Source organism: Lampris incognitus, chromosome 2 (genome assembly GCF_029633865.1).
Source record: "Lampris incognitus isolate fLamInc1 chromosome 2, fLamInc1.hap2, whole genome shotgun sequence".
In the NCBI taxonomy this organism is placed as follows: domain Eukaryota; kingdom Metazoa; phylum Chordata; class Actinopteri; order Lampriformes; family Lampridae; genus Lampris; species Lampris incognitus.
Window position 1 is genome coordinate 128,128,638 of NC_079212.1, and position 25,571 is coordinate 128,154,208.

General features: G+C 43.3%; 1 protein-coding gene across 1 annotated transcript; it reads left to right on the forward strand.

Moving 5' to 3' along the window:
• Positions 1–194: 194 nt before the first annotated feature.
• Positions 195–13,478, forward strand: rpn1 (ribophorin I). Its single transcript, XM_056273572.1, has 10 exons — positions 195–537; positions 1,244–1,308; positions 2,506–2,812; positions 2,908–3,117; positions 3,212–3,404; positions 4,559–4,658; positions 5,117–5,255; positions 6,657–6,776; positions 6,969–7,214; positions 12,429–13,478. Exons 1-10 carry the CDS (start codon positions 292–294, stop codon positions 12,609–12,611), a joined length of 1,809 nt encoding a protein of 602 aa, XP_056129547.1. The 5' UTR covers positions 195–291; the 3' UTR covers positions 12,612–13,478.
• Positions 13,479–25,571: the final 12,093 nt, after the last annotated feature.

Genomic DNA, 25,571 nt, shown 5'->3' on the forward strand with positions numbered 1-25,571 from the left:
AACACAGTAAGGTATCTTTGGTTTTCTCTTTTTTGGTTTTTAATTCATGGTCACAATGTATTCTCACTGGCTGACTTTTAAGATTTTTAAAACAACTGCAGATACGGAGCCTTGATTCCTGCCGGCGATTGTTCCGTTTTACGCACCATTACGTCATCACGCAGTAGCGAATGAAGCGTCATCCTTTTCTGGCGTAGAGCGGCGTGCGGCCTTACCTTTGCTGCTCTGCATATATATCTCAAGCTTTGTTTCCACCTTTAAGCCAACATTTCTTTCTCCGGTTCTTTCGACATGACTTGGAAAATGCCCCCTTTTTATATCTATGCTTGCGCACTGCTATTCGTTGCACTAAGCTGTCGGGTGTCAGCCAACGGGCTCGTCAACGAGGAGGTGAAGAGATTGGTGGACCTGAGCACTCATCTCGCCAAAATCACCGCTGAAATTACCCTGGCAAACCATGGCGACCACGCCGTACAAACGTTCATGATTGCAGTGGAGCCAGACCTGGTGCCGCATCTTGCATACGTCGGAGCTTCAGTAAGCGATCTTATCTACCAATGAATGAATGAATCACGACGTTCAGAGTGCTGCTCAACTCGGGGACTGCGCTAGCTTTTAGCTTGCTAGCTTGTTTGAATAACTGCACCATGTTATAACTTGTGAGATACGGTGGTTGCTATCGCAGAGATGACGACGGTCACACACGAACACTGTCAGGGTTAGTTTTCCTGTCTTAGAACGACGTACAAATGTATCCAAATGATATACGATGTAGATAACTTACAAAAAATGCCATTCAATGTTGTGCTTGTAGCAACCACTGTCTTGCAAGGCTGGAAGTATAGCTGAAACTAGACTTGCTAGCAGCATTTATACTGTTCAGTGAAGGGGTATTCATATTTTCATAAGCGGTGTGAGCAGAATTCTGCTGAATAGAATAAATCAGACCTAACACTCATTTTGGACTGTTTAACTTGACCATGCGGGGGTGTTAACTTCCGCAGCGCTGCACGTTCTGTAGCCGAACGACACGTATGCGCTGGGGATCTACTTCCGTGTATGAATACGCAGAGGTCTGCCCCTTTGTTATGAATACAGGAAAACGTATCAATAAAACCCAAATACTCTGATATTAACCAAATCTACATACATTGCCCCCCCCCCCGTATTTCACACTGACTGGATTTGGGTTCTAAATGTTAATTTTTTTTTTAAACAAGTTAAAACGATCCCATTTTCTCAGGTGAAGGGTGATGAAGAGGAAGATATTACACTTGACCTCAAGGAGGCAACAATTGAGGGACAAAGGTAAGAATTTAATCAAGTTTTTGTCACCTATCCAGGATCTCAGGAGGAACAATTGGCCTTATTAATTGCAATGTGTAGCATCTTTTCAATTTGTTATAGAGACATCTAAGTTGAGTATCATTAGAACCACTAGCCTAGCTGTTGAACTACTCTTCTGAACCACTTGCAGCTACTTGAACCCTGATAACATTTATCAAAAGAGAAAGATAACATGAGAAAACCTCAGTGGCATTAGCTCAGGGGTAGAGCAGGTTGTAGGTAACAAAGGAGGGGTGCTGGTCTGATCCTTGGCTCCTCCCACCAAAAATGTCCCTGAGCAAGACGCCTAACCACTTACTGCTCCCGATGAGCTTGTTGTTTATCCTGCATGCTTGACTCTGCCATTAGTGTGTGTGTGTGGGGGGGGGCGTTAACTGTAAATGCAGTCCATTTACCATTTAAAATGCAGTCTATTTCTAAGCAGTACCTTAATATTCAGAGCAATGCTTTCCCTTCAGTCCTGAAGTCTGTTATTGGACTGTTCGTCAAGAAAGAGAGCCTCAGAGAGATGAAATATGTGCAGATTCACTTTAAACTTTGTGCTCAATACCATTCCAAAAAGATTCAATAACATCAATCTAATGACTGCTCAACGATGTTTTGAATTTCCCCCACTGTACATGAAACCGCTCCTGAGTGAGTTTAGTATTACATATGGGTGCATTACCTTCTGGAAATGTGGTAACATTATAAGGTAAGTGTTTGGTGAACCCAGTCCTGTAAAATGGGCTCATAATACCTGACCTTTTATATGACCTTTTTAAAGCAGTGATCTTAAATCATGTGCCAAAGAACTATGTATATGAAGATTTTATTTTTTTACTCGACTCAAACAGTACTCCAGCCAATTTGACTAACTTGGTCCCTCTCTCTGTCTGACAGTATACTAATTTGTAAATATAGTTTTACATTGGAATGAAAACTGTTATACACTTGGGTCTCTGCGTGAAGGACCCTAATGCAAACACCGGAGATGTACAGCTTTCATCTTAATATACCTTGCCTGTTTACCCTCTTTTGTAATTGTCATTTAGTTGTCCCAAAGTTGAAGTCCTCACATATGTAGTTTTCATTAGTTTGTCCAGTGTATCATGAATGTACTGTGAAATTGAAACTTCACTGTGTCTATCACATGGAATCTATTTCTTTGCCTTTCAGTGGGACATTTTACAACGTTCGGTTGCCCTCCAGTCTGGCAGGGGGTGCTAAGCAGAGAGTGAAGGTGGAGACAGTATTTAGCCATGTCCTAAAGCCCTTCCCTACACACATTACTCAGGCTGAGCGCCAGCTGGTGGTCTTTCAGGGGAACCACTACTTGTATTCCCCTTACCCTACCCGCAGCCAGACCACCCGTGTCCGCCTGGCCTCCAAGACTGTGGAGATCTACACCAAGCTGGGCAGCCCCAGCAAGAACGATGAGGTCATTGAGTATGGACCATTCCGTGATGTTGCGCCATTCAGCGAGGTACAACAAGGAGAAGATTGCAAGAGCTTCTTATGAAGATGTATAAACAATGTTTGTTTAAACATTGTGTGTTATGTGTTGTCTCTACCATTTAGGATACAATGAAGATTCATTATGAAAACAACACACCCTTCCTCACTATCAGTAGCATCACCCGCACTATTGAGGTCTCTCACTGGGGTAACATTGCTGTAGAAGAAACCATTGACCTAAGGCATACGGGCGCCTATCTGAAAGGACCTTTCTCACGTTACGATTACCAGCGGCAGTCTGACAGCGGTATCTCATCTGTCAAATCCTTCAAGGTGTGTTGCTTTGTAAATAAAGCGTGATTGTTCGGATTGGTGGCTTTGCTGTTTTTCATGGAAAATTATTTTGACTGCTCTCTGTTCTCAACAGACTATCCTTCCTGCATCTGCACAAGATGTGTACTACCGGGATGAGATTGGCAACATCTCCACCTCCCACCTGCAGGTCCTTGAGGATTCAGTTGAGGTGGAGGTCAGGCCTCGCTTCCCTCTGTTTGGAGGCTGGAAGACTCACTACATCATTGGCTACAACCTGCCCAGCTATGAGTACCTTTACACACTGGGTAAGTTGATGACAGTTTCCACAGTAAAGGTAAAATGTACAAATACATTTCCTTCTAAATACACACTGACATCTTAAATGTCATTTTGTTTTCTTGATTGATTGGTCCCCCAAAGGAAAAAAAAGTCTTTTTGCTTGCTGCCTTCGTGAAGAGATTATATCAACAGGACAGATATTAAAAAAGAAAAAAACAGTTCAGGATTTGGTAGAATTTTCATCTAAACGTGGCTCTTTACATTTGGTGAGAATCGGGCCAATTCTCGTGTTGGGCTGTTCTCGTCTACTAAAACCAAAGGGGGCTGATGATATGAGGCAGATTATCCTTTAAGTATGAAAGGACTCATTATTTTGCCACCCCCCTGTTTACTTCCAACTGGTAATATTGGCAGATTTTTTAAAAATGTTTAATTTTTATCATGACCACATCGTGTAGTGGGAATGAATCAAAGACTGAAATCAGAAACCGGCTCTGGCGGCAGCCATCAGGATTGAAGTTTTGGGACATAAACGGAACAAACAGGACATGCAGTCACTTTATCAACAGCTACTACCGGCACACAGGAGGAAAAAAAATTAATGACAATGGCTCTTGTTTAGCTGCTTCTACTCTTTCTGTAAAGTATAAAATTTTTGCTGCGGCCATCTCTCGAGCCAGGTCATCCTCCATGTGCGACGTCTTGATTTTGTTTTGTTGTTTTAAATTTGGAGCAGAGTGACTGCTGTACAAACTATGCTTTAAAACTTGTGCTCCATATTGTTTTTTTGGTTTTTTTGCTTGTATGTTGACTGGCAGACTGTAGTGCTTGTCTCTCCATCTTCTTTGGCGGTTTCAGTTCTTCAGCTTCCTTTCTGAGTTGGTGTTTCCGTGATATTCTGCAAAATTTGAGATGCGACGTGAAGATTGGGCTAGTGAGTCTTCATGTGTGAAACCCTCAGTCTGTCCCCTGTCGTCTACTGCGAATGTGATCAAGACGGCATTTGAGACAGATGGGCAAAATCCCTTTTTAAGTCTGAACAGCCTGCATTGGAAAAGACTGGCTCTGTCACCAAGTGTGTGGGAGCCTCAACTTAAAGACAGGCTCCCTCTTAACTACTCAACCTTGCTGACCCTTTCTTAGATTTATGCTAATGTAGTACCACCTCTTTGCCTCCTAGGTGACCAGTATGCACTAAAGATGAGGCTGGTTGACCACGTCTATGATGACCAGGTTATTGATTCCTTAACCGTTAAACTCATCCTTCCAGAGGGGGCCAGGTAAGTGTGTGCGTGACTACATGGGCTTATGAATGGATGTTTTTGCATTAATGTCAGGAAGCAAGTACTTGTAGGACTCGTATTTATTTGTTTTGCTTTTAAAATAGGCATGAACCTAAATATTTCCTCTGTCAATGAATTATATTCATATTGAGATTGTTTCCTCAAATGAAATTAAGAAATTTTACTTTGTATGTTGTCTTTGTGCATGCTCAGTACTCCAGGTAAGGAAATCGCAGAAAGTGGAATCAGTTCGTCTGGACACAACATTGGAGAGAAACGTTTCATCACTCATCTAGAGTGATAAAAGAGGTCACTTATATGAGTGATGAAACATTCCTCTCAATAAAAGTAGTGTCCAGATGAACTGATTCAACTTTCTCTGATACTCTGTAGGTTATTTGCACATTCTAGTTGACATTGATTTATTTATCTCATTCTCTATCTGGTCCCATTAGAAACATCCATGTGGACACGCCGTACCCAATCAACCACATGCCCGAACAGCTGCACTATACTTACCTGGATACATTTGGCCGGCCAGTGCTGGTGGCCACTAAAGACAACCTGGTGGAGCAGCACATTCAGGATGTTGTGGTAAATGAAATGAGAGAGTGGACCGGGGCCTTTATATGTATTTGTGTGTGTGTGTGGGGGGGGGTTTAGTGTCAGAGAGACTTAATACTTCTTTTAGACAACTTTATCAGAGGGCAGTTGACTGAACATGAGCACTGCTGATTTATTTATTTATTTTTACACAACGCTTCAATCACAGCTGAGCAAGCACTGCTTGCCACAGTAACCTCAGTCACCTTTCCTGAGGCCAACCTGTACTTGTCGATGAGCATACATGAGATCCAAAATAGTTCAAAGTTGTGCCTTTAGGAATTTGAAAAAGTGACACCCGCTATACTGGTTGCGGGGATGGCTTTTTTAAAATTTTTAAAATTTTTTATTATCCATTTCATTTCCAAAACTGAAAATGCATTTGCTAAGTGTGATTGGGCAGGTATTACCATTAGACATGTCTCATGAAGCTTGTCAGCACCCCAATGTCAACTTAGTTTTGGGGGGAAAAAAATTAAAGAATGTGAAGAAAATCAACATATGACTAATTTTGGCAATATTTAATTGAACTAGGTATATCCTAAATAGTTTATAATGTGTCTGGTGCTGGGACTGATCGAGTGCTTTTGCAGGGATGTGCTGGGTTTTGTTCCAGTACAGGCTATAAAAGGACTAGATTATTCCTGGAGCTAGGCATGGCGTAGACTGCTACTCTAAAATGCAAAATCAACTTTTCAGTACCAAATTAGTGACAGGCAGAGCAACACTGATATTGATTGGTGATGCAACTGACAACTGATGGTGGGCTTCCCTTTTTGTTGCCAGCTGAATCACTTGGCCCCAATTTTTCTTAGTTTTACCATTGTAAGTGAACAGTTGATATAATCTAACATCTAGGTATCCTTCAGTGGCATATGGAAGGCCTTGCTGTTGCCTTTTGGGGAAAATGTTTTCCTCATCTCCAGAAGCTATTGGCCCATACCTCGCAGTATACCATACCATTTACGGAAAGGTAAATGGTATGGATGTCATCACACTAGAGGATAGTAAATGACCAAGATGGCATACCACAATGGGATGGTAAATGACCAAGATATATATTTTCAATAGTGTTTTAAATTAACATTTTAAAGTAGTCCTAATTTAAATTTATAAATATATTCTGTATTTTTGCTGGTCAAAATTGCAAATAAGTAGATATCAAAACCTGAAGATTTAACTTTTTGCCTGGTTGTTAGTGAGTCACAGAAATCGGTTCTCTTGCAATCAGATGATTAGTAATAAATGAAAATTTTTGGGCTTTGTGGTACTGGGAAAACTTGGGACAACCCATTTTGACAGGACTTTGGAAGTGCTTGGATTTGGAAGTACTTGAAGTTTGCACACCTTTTTAATGTTTGTTTTTCTCTATTTGTGCTCTTATGTAACCAGGTCCATTACACTTTCAATAAGATTTTGATGCTGCAGGAGCCTCTCTTGGTTGTAGGGGCCTTCTACATTCTCTTCTTCACTGTCATAATCTACGTACGCCTGGACTTTGCCATCACCAAGGTTCAGTAGAGTTTGCCTTGTTTTAGGTCTTCATTTATCTTCCCACTCTTTTGATTTTTTTTCTGTCCATAAGATTTGTTTCATAGCTATTGCTCTTTGACAAATAGTGTCACTTCCATGAACTTGTCATCTTCCCTTTTCTTTCCAACACCTTTTTGAATGCATCTTTATATTTCTCTCCTTTCCAATCAGGACCCGGCAGCAGAGGTGCGCATGAAAGTGGCCTCCATCACAGAGCAGGTACTGACTCTGGTCAACAAGCGCCTGGGTCTGTACCGTCACATGGATGAGGTGGTCAACCGCTACAAGCAGTCCCGTGACACTGGGGCACTCAACAGTGGGCGCAAAACACTGGAGGCAGACCACCGTGCTCTTACCGGCGACATCAGCTCCCTGCAAGCCCGCCTCAAGGCTGAGGGCTCTGACTTGGCTGATAAGGTGGGCGTGTGAGAGTGTAGATTGGGATGGCGGAAGTTATCTATGTTGGATTTGTTGGTCTGTGTCAGACATAGGCTAACATTAGCCATAGAGTATGCAGGTTTTCCTTCCATCTGATCAGCGCACCACAGGATTTCGCTGACTGGTCTGTTATGTTTGGCTGAACATATGCTAATCAGTGAAATCCCCTGGTGTAGTGATTTGTTTATAAGTGAAAGTTGCTTACTCTTTGCACTCAATGGCATGTTTTGCATATGCCTGGTATATGCAATGATGGCGCACAATTGGGTGAGGGCAAACATGGACTTTAATGTCACAGCGTGTGGCTTATGTGAGAATAAGCAGGTTTAGACAAATTAAAGAAAAGAAAAAAGTAGTTGTCATCTGGGCAATGAACTTCCCAAATGTAGTTACTCATACAAAGGGGATGCCTTGTGTGAAGTCAAAAGTGTCAATTAGAAAGTTAAAACAATTATTTCTAAAGCATGCTCCATGTTTGTTTCATTCATATGTTATAGACCATAACTAGGGTACTCAGTCTTGATGCATGCTCAGGGTACTCAGTGTCGTTTACTGACTATTTGCTGCTGTAAAGCAAACTCTACCCTTTGCTTTCAAGTCTAAAGTATTGCAACCTTGTCAACTAATTAGCTGAATGTATGGTAGAATTGCTAAAATTAGGAATGTACTGACACTGGTATCGGATATCGGGCTGATATCATGCAAAAATAGAGGATCAGTTTCAGAGATTTTACCAAAGACTAAAATCTGATACCAAAAGCCATGAGTAACATGCCATGAATAAAAACAAAATGGCTTGATTTACTGCATTTTTGGCACATGGAAGCCTTAATTCCTTTAATGTGGGATGAAAAACTGGTTCCATCTCCATTATTTTGCTCATTGACCCCAAATTAATGGTCTAAGTCTGCACTGTTCAGCAAAAGTTATGGATTGGATCGATACTCTGTATCGGCCGATGCTTAAAGATCCCTACTCGGAATCGATATTGGCGGTGAAAAAATTATATTGGTACATCCATAGCTAAAAAACACGGATGAGCCAAAACATTACGACCACCTGCCTAATATGCTGTTGGTCTTCAGTATGCCCCCAAAATAGCACTGACTCACCAAGGCATGGACTCCACAAAAAATTGAAATTGTCCTGTGGTATCTAGAACCGAAACATAAGCAGCAGATCCTTTAAGTCCTGTAAGTTGCAAGGTGGAGCCGCTCTGGGTTTGACTTGACGGTCCAGCACATCCCACAGATGCTCAATTGGATTTAAATCTGGAGAATTTGGAGGCCAAGGTACCACCTTGAACACTTCATCATGCTTCTCAAAACATCCTTCTAACCGTTCCTCAAACCATGGACTCTGCCTGTGGCATCTGGCACCAAAACATTAGCAGCAGATCCTTCAAGTCCTGTAAGTTGCGAGGTGGAGCTGCTGTGGATTGGACTTGTCGGTCCAGTACATTCAACAATTGCTCAATCGGATTGAGATCTGGTGAATTTGGAGCCCAGGGCAACACCTTCAACACTTCATCATGTTCTTTATACCATTCCCGAACAATATGTGTGGTGTGGCAGGGCTCATTATCCTGCTGAAAGAGACCTCTGCCATCAGGTAATACCATTGTCATGAAGGGCTGTACCTGGTCTGCAACGATATTTAGGTAGGTGACGTGTCAAATTGATGTCCACATGAATGGCCAGACCCAGGGTTTTCCAGCAGAACATTGACCAGAGCATCACACTCCCTCCACCAGCTTGTTGTCTTCCAACAGTGCATCCTAGTGCCATCACTTCCCCAGGCAAATGACGCAGATGCACGTGGCCATTCACGTAATCTAAAAGAAAACAGGACTTGTTGGATCAGGCGACCTTCTTCCACTGCTCCAAGGTCATTGTAGACGCTTTCGACAGTGGACAGGGGTCCTCATGGGCACTTCGACTGGTCTGCAGCTATGCAGCCCCATACACAGCAGGGTGCAATGCACTGTGTTGTGACACATTCCTCCCCTAACCATCATTAACATTTTCTGTGACTTGTGCCATAAAATTTTCTGTGACTTGTGCCACAGTAGACCTTCTGTCGGTTTGGACCAGACAGGATATCCTTCGTTGCCCTAGCACATCGATGAGCCTTGGGTGCCCAACACCCTGTCGCCAGTTTATGGTTTGTCCCTCCTCGGACCACTGTTGGTAGGTATTCAACCACTGCTGACCGGGAGCACCCCACAAACCTTGCCGTTTCAGAGATGCTCTGACCCAGTCATCTGGTCTTAACAATTTGGCCCTTGTCAAAGTCACTCAGGTCTTTATTCCTGCACATTTCTCCTGCATCCAACAGGATTACTATGAGAACTGATTGTTTGCTTACAATCTAATCTACCCAGACCTTGACATGTACCCTTGTTTGGAGAGATGATCAACATTATTTGGTTTACCTGTGAGTGGTCATAATGTTTTGGCTCATCAGTGTATGTTTTAATGTGAAAGGGAGGTATTATAGTCCCCATCTTGGACTACTGTTGCTGACTTAGTTTACCCTTTTTCCCCCCCTCCCAAAGTTTATTTGGAGTCAGTTGTTATTGTTGGGATGGCGCAGTGGTTAGCGGTCGTCTCACAGCAAGAAGGTCCTGGGTTCGAGCCCCAGGGTAGTATAATCTTGGGGGTTGTCCTGGGTTGTCCTCTGTGTGGAGTTTGCATGTTCTCCCCGTGTCTGTGTGGGTTTCCCCCGGGTGCTCCGGTTTCCTCCCACAGTCCAAAGACATGTAGGTCAGGTGAATCGGTCATACTAAATTGCCCCTAGGTATGAGTGTGTGTGTGTGTGTGTGTGTGTGTGTGTGTGTGTGTGTGTGTGTGTGTGTGTGTGTGTGTCGGCCCTGTGTGATGGCCTTGCGGCCTGTCCAGGGTGTCTCCCCGCCTGCCACCCAGTGACTGCTGGGATAGGCTCCAGCATCTCCGTGACCCCGAGAGCAGGATAAGCAGTTCGGATAATGGATGGATGGATGTTATTATTGAATTACGTCACACGTAAACTAGCTTGACATAAATTGAAAGAATGTGCCATACGTATTGTGTGCAGACAGAAAACAGTGGTGATTGATAAAGGTCAAAAGACAACTGAGATGGGAGCCAGTTAAAATTTCCCCTCTTTATAAATTTTTTTTTCAGTTTGACCACAATCATTAATTTTCAAACAACTGAGCACAATACTACAAGAAGATCCAGGTTGTCTTTTTCTAGACCTTCTAAAATGATTCTATTGACGTTCAAATGGAGCCTGGTTTTGTGGGTGTGTGTGTGTGTGTGTGAGACTATAGATGTAGGAAAAAAAAGTTTTAATGAAACAAGCTTGTACTGCTATGCATTAAAAGTTTTTTTCCTACATCTATATTGATATTCCGCCCCTCATTAGTTGAGCACTTTTATCAACACCATTGACGGTTTCCGGAAAAGAAAAAAAAACGCTACATATATACACTACCGTTCAAAAGTTTGGGGTCACCCAAACAATTTTGTGTTTTCCATGAAAAGTCACACTTATTCACCACCATATGTTGTGAAATGAATAGAAAATAGAGTCAAGACATTGACAAGGTTAGAAATAATGATTTGTATTTGAAATAAGATTTTTTTTACATCAAACTTTGCTTTCGTCAAAGAATCCTCCATTTGCAGCAATTACAGCATTGCAGACCTTTGGCATTCTAGCTGTTAATTTGTTGAGGTAATCTGGAGAAATTGCACCCCACGCTTCCAGAAGCAGCTCCCACAAGTTGGATTGGTTGGATGGGCACTTCTTGCGTACCATACGGTCAAGCTGCTCCCACAACAGCTCAATGGGGTTCAGATCTGGTGACTGCGCTGGCCACTCCATTACCGATAGAATACCAGCTGCCTGCTTCTGCTCTAAATAGTTCTTGCACAATTTGGAGGTGTGTTTAGGGTCATTTTCCTGTTGTAGGATGAAATTGGCTCCAATCAAGCGCTGTCCACTGGGTATGGCATGGCGTTGCAAAATGGAGTGATAGCCTTCCTTATTCAGAATCCCTTTTACCCTGTACAAATCTCCCACCTTACCAGCACCAAAGCAACCCCAGACCATCACATTACCTCCACCATGCTTAACAGATGGCGTCAGGCATTCTTCCAGCATCTTTTCATTTGTTCTGCGTCTCACAAACGTTCTTCTTTGTGATCCAAACACCTCAAACTTGGATTCATCCGTCCACAACACTTTTTTCCAGTCTTCCTCTGTCCAATGTCTGTGTTCTTTTGCCCATCTTAATCTTTTTCTTTTATTGGTCAGTCTCAGATATGGCTTTTTCTTTGCCACTCTGCCCTGAAGCCCAGAATCCCGCAGCCGCCTCTTCACTGTAGATGTTGACACTGGTGTTTTGCGGGTACTATTTAATGAAGATGCCAGTTGGGGACCTGTGAGGCGTCTGTTTCTCAAACTAGAGACTCTAATGTACTTATCTTATTGCTCAGTTGTGCAACGCGGCCTCCCACTTCTTTTTCTACTCTGGTTAGAGCCTGTTTGTGCTGTCCTCTGAAGGGAGTAGTACACACCGGTGTAGGAAATCTTCAATTTCTTAGCAATTTCTCGCATGGAATAGCCTTCATTTCTAAGAACAAGAATAGACTGTCGAGTTTCAGATGAAAGTTCTCTTTTTCTGGCCATTTTGAGCGTTTAATTGACCCCACAAATGTGATGCTCCAAAAACTCAATCTGCTCAAAGGAAGGTCAGTTTTGTAGCTTCTGTAACGAGCTAAACTGTTTTCAGATGTGTGAACATGATTGCACAAGGGTTTTCTAATCATCAATTAGCCTTCTGAGCCAATGAGCAAACACATTGTACCATTAGAACACTGGAGTGATAGTTGCTTGAAATGGGCCTCTATACACCTATGTAGATATTGCACCAAAAACCAGACATTTGCAGCTAGAATAGTCATTTACCACATTAGCAATGTATAGAGTGTATTTCTTTAAAGTTAAGACTAGTTTAAAGTTATCTTCATTGAAAAGTACAGTGCTTTTCCTTCAAAAATATGGACATTTCAATGTGACCCCAAACTTTTGAACGGTAGTGTATATTCTGCTACTTACTTGTTGAGCACTTTTATCAACATCATTGATGGTTTCCGGAAAAAAAATGCTATATACTGAGGCTGACCGCCCACTGTGTGTTCTCAGGTTGGGGAGGTGCAGAAACTTGATGGCCAGGTGAAGGAGCTGGTGTGTCGCTCCTGTCAGGAAGCTGAGCGTCTGGTGGCGGGCAAGGTCAAGAAAGAAGCCTACATCGAGAGCGAGAAGACTCTGGCTAGCAAAAGGCAGGAGTTAGTTGGTCGCATCGACAGTCTGTTGGATGCCCTCTAAACCTCTCCTCCCATATACACAACAAAACCACGCAAAGATACATAAACACACATTGGCCCTGTTGCAAAGATGTACAACTTTCCATTCATATGGAGATCACATATTACAAAAAAATCCCCATCACACTCAAGTTGGTTCTTTTTGCCATCCAGGAACCTAGACACAAACAAACCACTTGTGTCAAGGTAGTTGTAGTTGTATCCAAACACTTGTGCCTTTGTGCTCAGCGCAAAACAAGAGGTCATTATATGCTTTGTTCAACTGCAGCTACATCATATTGGATGATAGGTATCATTGTGTTCAGCTGTTCTCTTCGATATCTTTGAATGATGCATCATTTTCATGTCAAAATCCGGACTCCCCTTTTTTCTACTTTTTTGTTTCACCTTTTGCATGATCAGTTAAGATTAAAAGTTGTTTAACTGATGTGACTAATGTGCGGTGTCAAGAATTTTCAGTTGCGTCTTTATTCACTCATGCTGTATTGGTTATGAGGCTGACCCCTTTTGTAGCTCGCAAGTAATTCTGGCAACTGTCAACATGACCGGTTCTTATATCTTTTGCACTTACGGTTTACTGTCACTTGTCAGTTGCCCCTGACTAACCCATATTTTTGGAAACAAAAATTGGAAGCTCTGATACCACGTCAGCCCAGTTCCATTAAGCAGAAGTCTTCATGTTTGTTTTTGCTGTCAGGCTGTAATGTTCTAGCTTTTGTATGATTTTGTTTTATAAATAGTCTTTCTCTGAGAGATTAGTGACTACATGAGGTTAGGTGGTATGTGGGGAAAGACACGAGCCATGGAACCACAATATAAAGTAAGAAATGGAAAGTACCAAATTTGAAATAAAAAATTTGAAAAATGATTCATTTGAAATTTTTTGTTTTATTATCCCGCCTGTAGTTTTTAGAGGGAACCCCGCCCCGACAAGTATATGCAGCGCCCTCTAGTGTGCTTGCTGACCTGCAGCATGAGCCAGAACAGGAGCTGTGGACTCCAGTAAGGGTTTCTCAGTTTTGCTTGATAGTATACACAGTACTATATATATATACATACATACACACACAGGGTAGGTGTGCAGCAGTTTACATCTTACAACCTGTACAAGTCACATCTATCCGTTAAAGGGTATTATAATAGAAAAGCCCTCTACATAGACTCCAGTCCAGTTCATAAGATAAAGATAAACAAAGTACAGGGAAAAGTTGGGTCTGCCAAGCACCCTAAACATATAAAAGTTTTGATTTGGTTTATATAAACCAAACAGTTGGCAGGGGACACTTTGAAAATAGCACTACTATTTCAACAATGTGTTATTTATTCTATTCATGGTCACAAAATAATTGTGCACAGTAACCTAAAAAAAATGTCATGCTTGTACAAAATCATATTAGTACATGATGAATGTCGGCCTGTTTACAGCAGCATAAAAACAATGTAGGCTTAATCGATACATGCACAAACCTGAAGTGAATGTTCTCAGCGCTTTTAGTTACCTACAGGTCCAGTGTGGGCATTATTCCAGTATAATACCAGTGAACATAATACCAGTATTTGATATGCTGCGTTATAGAATTTTCCGTCTTGTGAGCATTGTGTGAAACTATTTTTTTGTGTGTTTTTTCAAATGATAAAAAGTGTAGAGGGCCAGACCCAGAATTAAAACAAAAACAAAGCTAATGTTCTGTATCACTTTTGTGTTGGCCTATTTAATCCACTATTTGCTCAGGTATGCTGCTAAATAGATAGATGAATATCTGACTTGATAGTCTAGGAGAAGAAACTGACCATTTTTTTCTCAGGTAGCATCAGAAAAATTCAATTTTAGACGAAAGAGAGGGGAATTTGAGGCGGCAGGCGGGGAGACTGCTGGGATAGGCTCCAGCATCCCTGCAACCCTGAGAGCAGGATAAGCAGTTTGGATAATGGATGCCTGGATGGATGAAGAGTGGAATTTGCTAAAATTTTAAATTGAATTTTCTCACGATTTGTGATTAAAATTTTAAATTGACCAAATAGTTTACTACATAGTAGTTGGGCTACAAAATATTGAACATCAACCAATAAACAGTGTGGAAATATTGTCAAGTTGTGGTAGTCAGATTTGTAAATAGCATAATCTGAAAACACCGCACATGCTTTATTACAAAGAAAGTACATAAATCTATGTGTTAGAGCCCTGTAGTGGAGCATGACTGATGGGCAAGTCCCTCATCCGTAGTCACGAAGCCCATTAAATTGTCACCAAAAAAAAAAGTGAAAGCACAACAAAGCGATAACAAGAGGTTTTAGTCCTCTTACTTGACATCCTGTATAGAGGCCCGGCGGGCATGTCTGGCTAAACAATGTACAACGTGGTATCCTGTGTCTTGGGTCCAAAGTTTGCATCCTCCTCAGCAGTTTTAGGTGGGATCATATCCCTCTGATCGACCAGGTAAGGACCATGCAAACAATATAATTTGCAGAGTTCCACATACGGAGGAGTAGATTTGCTCCACAGAGGAACTGCCCTTTAACATATGAGGGAACATTTGTTTTGTCATCATTAGCCTCATCCATGTCAGCAAGCATGCAGTTTTTGACTGTCTGAATCTGGGAAAGGACTCACTCACTCAAATCCAGTTAGCACACAGTGACAACCTTGGCTCGGTCTCATTTTGAGAGGAAAAAAAAAGAAGAAAGAGGAGCCACATGAATCATGCTGAAAAGATGCTGACATTCCTTCCGTCTTGGTTCCCTGTTCTTCTGATTCCTTTGCAAACTTGGCAGGGAATCAGCCATGTTATGCCACTGGACATTGCATGCCTTCCTTGGGCCTACAGCTGTGCATTTTCTGCATTTAGGTGGCCTGAAAAAAATGAACCTATTTAATAAATTTGGCAAAGCAGATAACAACATAGCTGTGCATTTACTGTGAAACTGACACTTTCTCTTTTTTGGCTTCAAGACTCATTTTTAAACAAATTATTTTAAATCCTTGGTATGTTTTAGTAAAGCAGCAGTGATGCAAAACAATAAAATGAAGAAAAAAAAAGGCTGACTGAGAAAGTGACAGGCCCGCTCAGCATACTTTTGTTTTCTCGATATTTGAGGCGTCTTCTGTGTGAAATTGGCTTCAGTTGGTTTGATGGTTTTCACTTGATTAGTAGGATGCATGGGCCATTCATGTATTGAGGTCTAGGGGAGGAAAGGGAGATGTTTGAACATCTGTACCATTAACAAACATTACATTTGTTGGGGGTATTTCATGTGGAGAAACTACAGATTGTTAGAAGACCAAATGTGGCCATATATGCATTTGTATATGCAATTGGCTCAGAGTTGGCAGCCTTTTTAGGGATTCATATCTGAATAGGTTGAATTCAATTCCAAAAATATAAATTTTAAGATGAATTCTTTTCTCTTTTTTTTTCTCATGGCAACTTGGCTCATCAGTGCTCACTGGCTAAAAGAGTTCGGGTGGCAACTATGCTCCCACCTGAAATCAAGATAATGTGTGATGTGTTTAAATCAAACTATTCATGAGAAAAAAACCCAGAATCGAACTTTTTTTTAAAAGAATATACATTTTTGAGATTCACATCTAGCGACAAAAACAAAAACAAAAAACCTGGGCTGTATAATGTAGGTCTATATTTAATCTCCAGCGAAGCAAACTTTTGCAAAAATTCCCCACGGGGGCGTTTCATACAAATCAGTCTCATGTTGATACCATATTTGTCCAGTAGGGGCGCAATGGGCCAACTGTAAATGGTTTGTCAGTGAAACAGGCTTTGGACCTGTAGTACGAAAAGATAGTTACATTTTTCCAGGTAATTTTTTTCAGCTATGGACCCCAATCAGGTTATTTTGGATTTAACAAATGTTTTGACCAATTCAACAAATCCCCGAATGAAAAGCTAATTTCCAATTTTACTTCAACCCCCTTCAATATGTACACATCGGAGGGAATTTCCACCGCATTGTTGCATGCCGGGCTTTCCAGCAGCACTGGGCGAAGGGAGACCCCACCTAGCAACCCCTCCTCGACAATCAGCAGAGTAACCAACCCGCCTAAAATCACAGTCCAATCCCAGTACAAACAGGAGAGGACACAAAGGTCAGACCGAGGTCCCTGCTTTCCCTCTGAGGTCATCGGGGGTCGCTGCAGGTCATTTCCTGCTCCATAATAACCAGCCCTCTTCCACTCACAATGGTTAATGTTAACATATTGTATGTGCTGTACAATATTCATTCTGAAAATACACAACCAAGGAAAGCAAAGACAATGTCTGTTAGCGCTGATGCTCGGTGCTGGTGAAAGGCCACACAATGGCATTTTTTTATTTATTTTTTTGCATGTTTGTATGGAGTGGAGATCTGGTACAGTGAGAGCTTGGACAGCCATCAAGTCATTCTCACACCAAGCCATAGCAGACAGGTCACTGCCGCCACCGCATGTAGCCCTTTCTGGTATTGGGATTATAAAACAAACCAGTGAGCCGCCTGCAGCCAAGCAGCCACGCCATCAAGTTGCACCACTAGTTTATGTGTCAGACTGACTCAATCACACATAAGGGTCAGCCGTAATTGATCATAATACATACCGACTGTTTAGATTTATCAATAATCTCATAGGGCAACATGTTGAAAGTACTCTGCCTGACTATGAATTTATTTTCACGATGGACACAAATGGCTTAAAGCATCAGTATTTTTCAATTCGATGCACCTTCCCCTATGACTGTTGTATCACTGACAGGGCATTGTCTGATGTTAGCCTGTACTCAGTCGATTGGTGAATTGTCTTTTTCAGTTCCAGTCCTGTCTTCTGCTGCAGCTCCAGCCAAGGCGGGATGTCATTACTGGTCACAGAAGAAGTGCGGTTAGGCTGTTGGCCTAAGACGAACAGAATACTGTTTAAACCGGAATTCATGTACAGCACTGTATCCTGATGTGGCAAACCCTGAGAATTGAGACTTGCCGGTGTGTGTGTGTGTGTGTGTGTGTGTGTGTGTGTGTGTGTGTGTGTGTGTGTGTGTGTGTGTGTGTGTGTGTGTGTGTGTGTGTGAGTGTGTATGTATATGTGTATGTGCAAGGTGTGGGGGGAGGTTAGGAGCACCATGTGGTTGAGCTGTCATGGTCCCTCTCAGGCTTGAAGTTGATTATTATCTCCCTTTCCTGAAATAGAGAAGAATTACATGTTGGGGGTGTGCTCTTTATCTGCCAGAAATAATGAATATGCAAAATAAAAAGAAGCGAGGTAAAAGCAAGTATCAGTTGAATGGGTAATCCACAAGACCTGGGCCTTGTGACGCGGTGGTGATTGATTGCATTAAGGGCTCACCTGCAGCATGCTCCCTCTTAATCTCTCTCTCTCCCTCTTTCACTCTCTCTCTCTCTCGTTCTCTCTCTCTCTCTCTCTCTCTCACTAATATGCACTCTCACACACACGGCCAGACACAAAGAGAGACAGAAGTCAGGGAACAATATCCTGCACAGGAGACCCCTCACAGTACCCACTCATAAATCACCGAGACAGAGCCACCACCCTCACTGTCACCATGTAATCATGCACACACAGGCACATGTGCATATATGCACACACAAACGTGCATGCACACAGACACACACACACATGCATGCACACACACTACGTATAAGACCCTGTTTCTCTGAAGATACATCCATTCAGCTCATCCTGCCCCCATTGCCCGATGAGGAATATTGAAGTCAACAAAGATGAAAAATGGGACAAGATTTAAAACTCTAAACTCAAATGCAATTCAACCACTTAATATTTCTTGGCTTGAGCTAAAACATCAAGAGTCCGTCTTTACAACGGCAGCTCTGTGTTTCGCTCTGCCGCAGTCCTCTGTGCCAGCCATTCCACAGTGACAGGCCCTGGGATGAGGGGATGAGAGACTCTAAAGAGGTCAGGTGAGCGAGGGATGAAAGCCTCCTAGTCCCGGTCCCGGAGCCCGTGTCCTGTGCAGGTGGCAGGTGTGATCGCAGCGGGTGCAGAAGCGTGAGGGCAAGGGGGCGGTGGACAATGAAAGCATCTGTGGTCCTCTTTGCAGCTGCAGGGAGGGGGGGGGGGCAGGGAGGAGCGGGAGTGAAAGATAGACAGACGGATGGACAGAGGAAAGGGAAGGAAGGCGCAGGCCCAAAGAGACAGAGATGGGACTTCAAACAGAGGATTGGGCCCTGGGTGTGGAGAGATACATTCTTGTCTGGCGTGTGTTGGAAGAGAACTAGAGCAGGAAAGATGGGTGTCAAAAAAAAAAAAACCAGCATGAAAATCTCCAGTCATAATTTTTTTTTCTGCACGTGTCACGCCGTTGCTACAATCTTCCGTGTTCTGCCTATATCTGCATGTGTTTGTGCATATTGATGTCAACTTCCCTCTCTGTATGGTGTTATATTGATGAGACAGTAATCCTCTTGCCTTGCTCTCCTTGTGTACAACTGTCCACAGCTCCCGCTAAGACCCACTGATCTCTGCCACATGGCGCCCCTTCAAAGCGGTGATGGTCATGCCTCCAAAGGGGCGTTTTGCCAAAAAAAAAAAACAAAAAAAAACGTGCCCCCCATGCCTCATATATGTCATTAATGATAGAGGATAGGTGGCAGGTCAAGTCTATCATTTCCTTAGGTTTCATAATGCCCAGCATTAAACGGAGAGGGCTTAAACATTTGCTCTCTCTGTTAATCTCTTCTTCTGGTATGTTGTGCAATTTATGCATGCACCATATAGGTCTATGCACGCAGGCACGCAGACACACACAACACACACACGCACACACACACTTCCCACTCTCTATTAGGCCCGATTCGAGTGACAGGGGCACTTCCCATTGGCTGTGAGAGTGGCCCTCTCCTTCCCAGGGCAGCCAATTTGCCCTGCTCCACAGCTGATAGGAAACTTTGATTGTCCACTGAGCTCAGGAGTGACAAAGAGATTTTTCCTCTCGCACTTCACTTATCGGCCCATCACATCGCCACCGCCCATCTCTCCCTTGTCCCTTTCCTCTCTTGCTCACTCCCAGTGCCTTCATGTCTCTCGCATTCTCGCCCAGTCTGTTTCGATTTCTCTCTGTCTCCCTGTCTTTTTCCTCATGTTGAATTCCCTCCCCTCATTTTCAACTTCAGATCTCGGTTGTCTGTTGTGGACCATAGATTCCGCGTCAATTAATTGTCAATTTATCAGTTTGTGTGATGACAGCTGCGGAGTATCCGTGACTTTCAACTCAAAGGGAATGGGGTTTGCATGCATGTTTCACGTACGTAGGTGCCCTGTATGGACTGAGTGTAAAATAGTCTGAGACGGGAACAGACAGAAAGGCAGGGGCCTCTAAACGTGTGCAAAGAGCCAACAGGAAACATCTTTCTCTCCCCACCCAGAGCTGACCTTCCAAGAGAACACACTTCCTGTCAGCACTCCACTAACTTCCTGTCCAGCCACTGGGAATCTGAGCTGGAATATTCCAGCTGTGCAATGGTTTCTCACTCTCTCTCTCTCTCTCTCTCTCTCTCTCTCTCTCTCTCTCTCTCTCTCTCTCTCTCTCTCTCTCTCTCTCTCTCTCTCTCTCTCTCTCTCTCTCTCTCTCTCTCTCTCTCTCTCTCTCTCTCTCTCTCTCTCTCTCTCTCTCTCTCTCTCTCTCTCTCTCTCTCTCTCTCTCTCTCTCTCTCTCTCTCTCTCTCTCTCCCTCCCTCTCTCGCTCTCCCTCTCTCTCTCTGCCTGCCTCAGCGTCTGTCTGTGTCTTACTCTTTCTTTCTTAGATACGTACTATAGTCCTCCGCGCACATGTGAGCCCTGGGAAGCCCAGTGTCGCGCCTTCGCTCTTGTGGCGATGCTACTACATCATCTCGTCGCCAGGGGTCACTGCATAACAGTACATTGTATCGTGTGCGTCTTAACTCCCAAGCCTCCACACAAGCATAACCCGCCTTTAAAGACTTGGCTGTTGTATCTACTTAGAAGGAGGCCCTCTTCTAAACAAATCGTTTTATTTTTTTATTTGTTTTCCCCAACGAGAAATGGCCAGTACCATTAGTCTAATGGCAATTTCCTCAAATGCCACATGCATGTGAATGCGTGGCGCACAGGACAACGCGGATTGGAAAAAAAAAGAAAAAAGAAAAAGAAGAAGCAGGTTTGGTGACTTTGTGTATGACCTTTTCGGAAAGGGAGCTAATCCCGTTCTATAATAGACCAATTGCAGATATGGAAAACCGCTGCTCCGTTATCTCGGTAGTCTAGGAGACCATCGGTTGGTGGAGATGCCGCATTATTAAAAGGGGGGGGGCGTGTATGTGCTGGAAGATGTGCTTCTTTCTCCGGCCCTAAGTGTCGCTCATATGTTGTACGTTACGTTGCGAGCTCGATTGCGAAAGTCACACAGCTTTTCTCCTCCCGGCGGTTTAATCTTATCAGATTCCCGGTATGGACAAATTGTCCACCCATCCAGTTTTGTTTTTTTTAATTGTAGGAAAATCTCAGTTACGGGAAAAGAGGGGCCATTTGTACGTCGATGCTGTACTTAAGGAGACGCCAGTAATGAAATTTGGATCCGTTTCCATATGAAGCGACTCACGTGCCACAGAGCAAATGATCTGCATTACGAGCGCTCGGTTTGTAAAGGCCGAGCGCTGCTGAAGGACCCTCCGAGTTTGAAACCTGACAAAACTATTAGCACAAAAAAGAACGCACAGGCCTGTAGCTAAAACTACTGCTTCTACCTTTCCGTGTGCTTCACTCGGAGAATCGTCATTATGACCCTAATTGCAAGTCACTGCAAAGCGCTTATAGTCTTATTACATTGGACGTATTTATTTATATTTTTCGCCCCGTGTATTCCGATTCTGCAAGATTAAACCGTTTCCAACGAGAAGATTAATCAACACTCAGCTATGATTGGCTCCAGTAAGCCCGTGGCGGCGTTGCGTTTCAAAAGGTGTCCTGAAAACGTATTAGAAAATATACTCCCTGATAGCAGCAGCGAATCAGCCAGATAAGCATCGCATGGCGCTGATGTATGTTTAATATAGTGTCCATTGATATGTAAAGTATGTGCACCCAGTGGCCTGGCCCAAAAGGCCTGAAGCTCCTTCCAACGCAAAACGCGCTCCGCACATTGGCTTGCACCACGGCAGCGCTGCGTACAAAACGTGTAACCATTCCTCATCCCCTGCGCCTATCTGTCTCTATCAACCTGCAGGATCTCCCCCCCTCCTCTCCCCCCTCTCCCCCCACACACACACAAATGATGCATTAGATGCATTGAATGTATTTGTTGTGCAAGTTTGAAAAGGCGGTGATAATCTGGAAGTGAGAGATAAGGAACACCAATTTATTCAGCGGCACTTTGGACCCCGCTTCCAGCCTTGGTCGGTGCTGACACCCTCAGCAGGTTGCTGATAACGATTAGGCCATTTATTATCTTCACAGAGAACAAAGATTGCGTGGTACCGATGAAATATTACCCCCGGTAATAATCAGAAGAAGAGGGGGCCCTGGCATCTGATGCAGCGTGCATATAATATCACGCCGCAGCACGCCGAGAGCCCCGGCGCGTCTCGTGCACAACATGCCTGCGAATGATAAGCAAAGCGGAAGTGGGAGTATTAACAGAAACAAGCTTAGCGATGGGATTTGGACATGTGGATGAAGACGGGGACGGTCGGTTTAAAGTTACGGTGGTGGTGACAACAACAGTATTAATAACAATAACAACAACAACAACATAATAATAATAATGAGGATAATGATGATGATAATAATATAATAATGATAATGGTGATGATGATAATGATGAGGATGATGATGATGATAATATTGATATAATAATGATGATGATAATGATGATGACAATGATGATAATAATGATATTAAAATTTTGAATTTTTGTTCCATCAAACAAGACATAATGTGGTATGGTCCCAGGTGTTTTTGTTTATTCTAATGGTGAACTATTAAATATTATCAAACTTTATAAAAAAAAAATTCCCCGCATCACAATTAAAACCAGCCAGCCAGCTTTGGCAGATGTGCTGGTTTTCTGCTCTTCTACAGAACTTTCATCAGCTTGCTGTCGGACTAAAGACAGGTCACAAGACCCACTCTCCATTTCTATATATTTCTTTTAAATAAATGAATATTTTTTTTATAAATTGAGTTTTAGTCGACTTTATCATTTCCCTGTATTGTTAGAGACATAACGGTGGTCCTGTTTATCTTACTCCTTTATTCAGCTTGTGTTGGCCCACTACAGGCTAAGATAGAAGTAATATTCCCATTTAGCGAACTTAAATAAAATACAAATGTCTGCATCATTAACTTGATCTGAAAAGCAAGATTTTTTTTGAGAACAAATGATTATTTGGATCATCTCATCTATTTTCTTTCTAAAGCATCAAAAGTAAAAAAAAATTGCCATGTTTGGAGACAAAGTGTTTGAATTTTGGTTATTGGATCAAAAAGTGGAAAAGAAAAGGCAATAATAAACAGTGTGTGTGTTGGTGTGAAGCACTGACTTGTCGAATGTTTATTTATGGTCTGTGCTTCGTTCACACTGATGCTGGTCGATAAAAGAAAATACAAATGCCTGATCACTTCTATGGCCCTTTGACTTCCCACGGACCCCCCCCCTCCCCCAAGTGCCCCTGCAGATGATGCAAGGTCGTTGGTGATTTTTGAACATTGAAATCAATGCAATTAATCCAGACAAAGTTCACATTTTCTTTCTTTTCTCTCTCCTAAAGCCGTGCTCTCTGCTGCCTCCATTGTGTGTGTGTGTGTGTGTGTGTGTGTGTGTGTGTGTGTGTGTGTGTGTGTGTGTGTGTGTGTGTGTGTGTGTGTGTGTGTGTGTGTGTGCTGTGGAGCGGGGGGGCACGGGCCCATGCAGTGGTCCCTGCACCTGCCTGGCTTCAGCGCCGCGTGCGAGCCCAGGTCGTGTGCAGGAGATTTGGGAGCTTTGCATGTTTTAAAAAGTTTTTTTTTAAATGTGTGGGATATAGAGAGAGGGGGGGCATAAATGGGAGGAGGGAGGGAGGGGTCAATAAGGGAACCGTATTTATTTTTTTGTTTTGTCTTCCTCTCCACACATTTTTACAAAATTGACCGGGGGGGGTAGGTAGGTGGGTAGGTGGGTTGGCTAATTAAGAGCCGTGCGTCTGAAGGAGAACAAAAATGAGAGAGATCGTGCACGCGGAGCAGATACACATACACGCTCTACATTATAAGCGTGTCGTTATCCAGTTCTTCTTCAGTAAAAAAAGAAAAAAAAGAAAAGAAAAAAGAAAAATAATCAGGATCCCGTTCCGGTTATCGCGCGGCCATGCCACGCCCACTTGCTAAATGTCACCTTTAGTGAGACGCTCTTAGCAAACAGCAAACAGCTTAATTTGTATGTTGTCTCCTCTCCGATGCCAGTCCGTGCCCAGTCCGGAAGTCTGGCTGGCTGACGTGACGTTACGTTGCTCCGGGGCTGCAGGCTCCCCAGTGAAGAAGTTTTCTCCCCTCCATAGTGTTCAGGGGGGTAAAGATAGCGCGAGGACGAAAGGAGAGGGAGCAGGGGACAAAAAACGGCACCCTTTCACCTGAAAAGTCTGACTGAGCTTTTTTCTTTTTTTTCTTTTTTTCTGCAGGAGCAACCGAAACGCATTTATACAGTCGCCTCGATATGTCCTCCTGTTAACATCCACAGAGACTGACTGACTGACTGACGGACGGACGTGGACACCTTTCCCATCATTTTTGCAGCACGTTTGGACCCACCGAGCTGCCCGAAACAGGACGCGAGGGAGGCTAAAGCTGATGGACTCACTTTCTCAGCCACTTGGCAGATTTAGCCCCACCGACAGACTATTGCATTACTGGGTAAGTCGATTCTGTTCACTCGGCCTACAGCATATGTAAATAAATAAATAACAATAAAAAAACATGCAGTATTTCGCACAATTTGTGGTAAAATGGCCAACAGTAAAATCAGATTGAGTCTATTCCGAGAGTAGTCTGGGACTCTGTTGGTTCCCCAAACACCGTTTTCGTTAAAGAAAACACCCCTGTCGTGTCGCATGGTCACTTTCCAGGACTGGACGGTGCTTTTGGTTTTACTTTGCCACTTGGAGCGAGTCCTCGTTCACCCTCACATCATTTGTCAACAGTTCACGTGAATATAGGTGGGATCTCTGGCTGAAGAGCCTCGCGGTCCTCTAGTGTGGAAAACAAAATATCACATCCACTTATGGAAACTGGTGCCCTGTTTTACGCATGTCTCCTATGACGCGCCATACTCCAAGACGACCATTAAAAAAAGTAATAATTACTACGTATCGGACTTGATGTAAGTATTTTTTCTGACAGATGTCATTCCGGATAATACAACAGTGGAAAAGCAAGCCGGAGAAAAGCGACGAGGGGGGATTCGCGTAGCAGACGCTTGTGTAGCGTTGCATCAGCGTGACATTCGCGTTGATATTAATAATAATTCATAGCGATCATGTAAATGAAGGCGGTGATATTAACATTTCACAGACAGACTAGTGCTGCATCGCCACAAGGTGCTCTATCACCTGGAGAACACACACACACACACACACACACACACACACACACACACACACACACACACACACACACACATATATGTCTTCTCAAACACGGAACAGATTGCAGTATCACCATCAGCATGATATCAGTGCCGACAAAGCATCCGACTGTTATGCTCAAAAACGCGTTATGAGTTGATGCTCCTCTTTCATCAGCTGAAAGCGATCACATGGCGCAGCGGAGACCGCAGCGGGCTTCTGTGTCTCCATGAGCATGCACATCTGCCACCTTCTCACCGGGCTGTCACACCGGCGTTTCAGCTGTATAGCGTATAAGCAGAGCGAGTGCACGAAGGGCTGCGCTCGTGAAGGAGTGCGCGCGCGTGAGGGCGAGAGTTGTGTGTCTACGTGTGTGTGTGTGTGTGTG

Bases quoted from the DNA above. Each gene is read 5' to 3' on its own strand.
- rpn1 (XM_056273572.1), top strand. From the start codon at position 292: ATGACTTGGAAAATGCCCCCTTTTTATATCTATGCTTGCGCACTGCTA. The intron at 2,813-2,907 runs GTACAACAAGGA...TCTACCATTTAG, and splicing joins ATGTTGCGCCATTCAGCGAG to GATACAATGAAGATTCATTA. The intron at 3,118-3,211 runs GTGTGTTGCTTT...TGTTCTCAACAG, and splicing joins CATCTGTCAAATCCTTCAAG to ACTATCCTTCCTGCATCTGC.